Raw genomic sequence first — 6,000 nt, 5'->3', positions numbered from 1 at the left:
CCACCAAGGTAAATATGACATACAATACATTGCAGCCTAACATCCTAAATAAAATTTTACACTTCAAATAATCCAGGTCACTAATGTATCTAGAATTGAATCACATTGAAAATTAATAATTTTGTCTTTGTGCCTATACATATCTTCAAATACAAAAGGGAATAAAACTTAATATACCTATGCAGCATATTTACCTGTAAAGGATAAAAATATCATGAGGATTTTTCTGTTTTTATGTTACAAGAAATATGTAGGTCACAAAGAAGTTCATAAATGGGAGAAAGGAATCCTCATTTTCTTGCATCTGAGAGTAAGAATACTCTGTCCTCATTAGAGGTTTTGTTAGCCGGATGGCACGGCCCTTCCACTGCCACCCCACTCCGCACATACGTGTGCTCTCAGGCGTGCACAGGGGAGACCGGGCACAGATACGTGCCCGCACACGCAGGAGGGGTTCATGCCCACAGGGCCGTGCTGGTGAAGACCTCCCGGGGGACAGTTTTGCCTCCACATAGAGTAGTATGTTAATATTAACAAGCAGATTATCTATAGGATTCTTGAAAAGTCTACTTTCGGTGTTATTTAATTGATAATACACGGCTAGTTGGGAAGATTTATATTCCAAATTGATTAAATAATTAAATGAGTGATTATAATTAAACTTTATTCTTTAGAGCTGTCTACTGTATTCTTTTTTTTTTTTTTTTTTAAATCTTGAGATGATGATGCCAAGGGACAAACTTAACCTCAAAATAGGAAAGGAAAGATAGGAAAAAAATTTAAAATCAATTTTATTTTATAAACGATGACAATGAACATTTTCACATACCATTGAGAAATGAAATTAAACATAATTTGGCTTAAAACTCTGTATTAACACATGTTCGTCTAGATGACAAAAGCTAGTAATGCTCTCAAGTGAAGGGGAGACTCTTTTTGGTTACTGAAGTTAATCTGCCTTCCTATATTTACTATTTTTTTTCTAACTTTACGAAGGCAACCACATTTTGCAAACACATCAAGCTACATTTCTGTTATGAGATGCCAAAATGTTTTAGAACAAAGCCAGCCGACTCAGGCAAAACCCTTGAAGGACTTGTTGCATTAAATATCTACAGGAGTAAAGTACATAAGGATAGATACAAATGATTTATTTTGTTTCTGGAAAAGTATTTTATAATTTCACTGTGTCTCTCCACGGTTAGCATTTTTATTCTCTTTTGCCCTTCCCTTTGAGCCTTGTGGGATAAACTGCCCAGCCTGGCAGCGCTTACTGCCTAAATATGCTGCCGGAGAAAAGATAGATTGCATTTATAAACTGTAGGGGAAAATGTTCACTTGTGTAAAAATGCTACAATAAAATGAGCATTTACACACTTTTAACAAATGCTAACTCTGCCAAATCCGTCTCTAATTGTTGCAGAGGTTTTCAGTCCAGAGCTATCATTAAAGATGAGTAATTGAAGTTTTTGTACAATTCCTTTAGCAATCCCTAGGCTTGCCTTTTTATGCCATGGAAGTTTGAGAAACATAAACAGCACTGAATTGTTATTGGTATTGAGTAATGTAGATTTTATTGTTACTTGGGATCTTCAGTGTGTTCAGGAAACCATCTAATTCATATTATTAAGTAGGAAGTTATTAAAGAAGAACCTGATAGAATCAGGTAAAACCAATTCAATATCCTTCAGTTGTTGGAAAATTCAATATGCTTTATTTAAGCAGAATCCTAGATACTGTATATTAACTATTCCAAGCAATCTTTACTCAGCTCAGAAAGGCCAGATGTATGGGAATTGTAAAAAATCAGGATATGCATAAAAACTGTTCAAGTGCATAAAGCAGCCCCATCTGGAAGACATCTACCAGAAATGAAGTTGTACAAAACCATTCCATTGATAATAAAGCTAATTTTTATGGGTCTGACAAGTATGTAATTATGTTCAGTGGTGCTTTTCAGATTTTATCACAGTCAATAAACCGCAGTGGTAATTTCATTCCCATTTGACATATTTACATGGAAACATTTGATTGGAGGAATTAGTAACCCTGAAAGCCTTGATAGATATGTTTTAATGATCTGTGACCTCCGCAGTCCCTCATCTGTTTATTGTTGCAACAGGCGAGAAGTCGTTTCTGTGCGACCTCTGCGGCTTTGCCGGCGGGACGCGGCACGCCCTCACCAAGCACCGCCGCCAGCACACAGGTCAGTACGGCCGCAGCCCGGCCCCCACCCGGCGGCTCCGGCATCCGTTCTTGGCCCTCAATGGCGTGTCTTGACAGTGTTTGTAAAATCCCTGTACTTGAGGATCTACTGAAAATTCTGTTTGAATAACCTAAGATTTGGATTCACCTGTTTTTGTATGTTTAAAAAGTCGGCCTACTGCATGTTTCAGGGATCAGGTGCCCTGTGTAAATTCATGGTACGTAGGAAGGGAAATAGCTTGCCTGCAGCGTGCGGTCACACCAGGCTCCCTCTCTGCCTGCGAGACTTTGCCACAGACGTGGTGGGTGAGGCTGGGGGCCCAGCTTGCTCTCAGATGCGTCCTCTCCCCTCAGCGTCTCCCACCTACTTTCTTACTCACTCCTGCCTCCTTAGCTGGCTATCAGTTTATCCACAGCCCCTCCCCCCCTTTTTCCAGCTACTTCTTGGCCCACCTAACCACCTGACCCTCTAGGGGCAATCCCTCTGTGAGCTGGGACCAGTAGGTGCGGTTTTAGGTTCTCGCTGTTTCTATTCTTCTTACTCTTAAGAACGCAGAGCAACTTGAGTAGACAGCGATGTGGAAGAGAATTTGTGTTCGTGATCCGCATTCTTTATGGTTCAACAAAATCAAGTAGGTGCCTCGGTTAGGAAAAGTTAAGAATGAAAAGTTTTAAATATTCATTAAAATCGATTACCGACTTGGTCTTAGAATTATGGTAATAATTGTAAATTATTTGTGCCTGGGACAGTGCTGTTAATAGGATTGTCCCTTCTAATTATTAACAGAACTGCTTTATTATCAGAAGTGACCTAGTTTAGATGATAAATCATGTGGTAACACAATCTGTCACTGAATGTTGGGCTTTTCCTTGGGGACCGTGACAGTGGGTGTCTGGCGGTCACACTCAAACTGGCATGAAATGAAGATACATGAAATATGTGGTGTGGGGGACATTTCGAGTCTTGATATGTTATATTTAACAGTTAGCCATAGGTAGCTCTCGTGCCCATCACGGTATTTATAAGATTAATGCCAGTCACTTCTTTCGGAGCATGAATGTGTAGGTTTCAGGTCTCCATATGGGGGAAGAGTTATTATCGAGCGAAGAGACATTTTCAGTGTTTAACATGGTGTTGGGAACATACACCGAATTCTCTAAACATGGACGTCCACTTTCAATTTATAGTAGCAGCCCGGGCCACAGCCGTTCACCCAGTGACGCAGGGAGTCGTCATGAGGGATGGCAGGGGAGGCCCAGCGGCTGCCCATCCTCGGCACCCATCTTGGAGAAGCTGGAAGTGTGTGTGTGTGTCGGGGGGGGGGGAAGCGTGCTCACATGGGGTGCTCTGTTCTTAGTGTGTTCTGTGTATTGGTGCCCGAGTGTTAGCCTCGTGGCCCGTGTTGCTGACCCAGTCCCTCCCTGCTGTGGCATGGTGGGGCTCGCGCTTCCCCTGCAGGGAGGACGGCAGCGCTGCGATCACAGGCGCTTACAGGTGATCGATCACGAAGCCTGCGTCGAGCAGGCACAACTTTATATTTTATGTCAGGTCCAGAGGCTCCTTATTACTTTGCTATTAACTTTATACCATATAGGACAATGTCTCACAGACAGAGGCATCTGTCTTTGTGGCATTTATCTGCCTCTGTGGCACAAATCAAACATGATTCTTTAATACCACAGTCAGTTCTGAAGACTGTTTGCTTCACCCAAACAGCTCAGTACAACTCAGTCTAGGCCCTTGGCTTTTATGCTGGATTTGTAATATTTAAGCAACATACAATTTGTTTTCTCCAAGGCCAGAATTGTATGGTACATTTGAAATCTATATTTCTCTGATGTATTCCTCTTCGACATGGTTTACCTTTTTACCACAGAGTGCCCACGCAAATTACAATCAGCTTGGAAAGGGATAGGTATCAAAAGTGCTCCAAATGGCGTAAATAATTCCCTACTGCAATACAGACTGTCTAGGGGGCTGACACAAAACATCTTCCATTCCAAGATTTACTTTTATCACCTGTCAGAGACCCTTGATTCAAGGGCACAGGAGCAAATCCTCACGTGTAGTTGAAGAGTCTTGGCCAGCTTAATAGCCAGCAGCCCGCCCGAAGGAATGCGCAGTGTGAGTTTCCATGAGAAGTGTGCAGCCCTTTTGACAGATTGTTGACATACAAAGGGCACTGCTCTATGTCCGTAGCCATTCTGGTGTCCCCCCTGCCCCCGACTTCCTTTTACTTTTCTATCAGAGCTGCTGAAGATGCAGAACATTCCTTAATGGTTACTTTGGCCAAGATTATTGTTCTTAAAGGAGAGTCTGAAGGGCAACACAATTTAATATGCGCTGTTATGTCACATAAGGGGAAACAGGAGGAAAGGAAATTCGCCTTTGTTCTGCTTTTTGAGTAGGGTGTATACAGGTAGCCCTACTGACTTGTAGATAGCACTGTTCAAGAGTAGTTAACGCCCTACTCATAGATTTACTCATCTCTCTGGCTTTAGATTGACAAAGGGTTCAGAAGGACTGCTGCCAGCGCACTAAATCATTTTGATCGGTCCTTAACAAGTGAATGCACCTCTTCATATACAGCCTATCTCGTTTCAAGCATTAACAAATATTAGCAACCTGGAATTCTTATTTAAAATTTGTAGATTTTTTTTTTCAAATTTTACAACCTAGAAAGTGAGTTTATTTCTTTGGCTATATATTGAGACTAACAAACAAAAAAACCTACTTCTGTGTTTCTGAAGTATAGCTCCCTGAGGAGATTACTTGAAGAAATTTTCTAAAATTACCTGAAGAAATTATCATTTGTGGATGGAAAAAAAAATACCAATTAACATATTTGAACAGTAGCATCGGGCATGTAACAAAATTAATGAGTTACAAATTAACTATTATGTACAGGTTTGATTAAACTGTAGTTTGTATAAATTGACACAGGGTTCTTCCCCTTCCAGGAGCCTATACATGCTTGAGCCTTCCTTTACTTGGTGGTTATAGGGTAGGATTTTATGTAGCACATTTTAGTAGCATTATATTTTTTTCTCTGTCAACCTGTATATAATTCAAAATTTCTTGGTGTTACACAATTTAATCTACAGTGTTGTCAGTTATGAAATGATAAGTTATAGCTCATTGCAATATAATGCTAGCTTAATATGAACTTCAAATTATTAGAATTATAGAGACTATAAATAACATTATTCTTTAAAAGTTTTTTTAAGTTTTGATTGTGTCACATAAAAATGTCATAAAAATTTAGATGAAATAAGCTAGGTTAACCTTATTTTTTTAAGTGCTTATGTTAAACCTCCAAACCAAGAAAATTAACTCTGAAGAGCTTAGATGACCTTTCATTTACACTGCTAACTCAGACAATGAGTCCATAATGTCATCCTTTTATCCTCTCCAGATTGCTGCCAAATCCATGAAAAGTGGATAGATTAAAGATGCCTACCCCAAGGCTATTTGAATAAACAAGTTAGCAGTGAGTTGTGGTACCACACATTTTCAAACACTAGTTTGAATAAGGAGACATCAGGATAGAGTTGTCTATTTGCTTAATGAAGAAAAATCTTTAAATTGTTTGACCACTTAGATTCATTATGTTAAAAGTGGAAGATTTCTACTACTTAACTTGACCTCTTATTATATAGCTACAACAGTCATGACTATTGTATTGGCATAAAGATACACAGATACATCAATGGAACAGAATAGATCTATGGCTATGTTTGTCAGTTATTTGCAACCAAGGTACAATATTTAGAGATAAATCTAACAAAGGATGT

The 6,000-nt window shown here is 39.6% G+C and overlaps 1 protein-coding gene across 1 annotated transcript in view; it reads left to right on the top strand.

The window, feature by feature from the left end:
* Positions 1–6,000, top strand: part of ZNF407 (zinc finger protein 407) — a 449,588-nt gene that overhangs the window by 275,534 nt on the left and 168,054 nt on the right. The window contains 1 exon segment of the mRNA XM_026496488.4: positions 2,123–2,206. Coding sequence (XP_026352273.2) covers positions 2,123–2,206 — 84 coding nt within the window.

This window comes from Ursus arctos, unplaced genomic scaffold, assembly GCF_023065955.2.
Source record: "Ursus arctos isolate Adak ecotype North America unplaced genomic scaffold, UrsArc2.0 scaffold_17, whole genome shotgun sequence".
NCBI classification, from domain to species: domain Eukaryota; kingdom Metazoa; phylum Chordata; class Mammalia; order Carnivora; family Ursidae; genus Ursus; species Ursus arctos.
The sequence above is the reverse complement of the archived record's forward strand: the minus strand, read 5'-3'. Positions and strand labels throughout refer to the sequence as shown.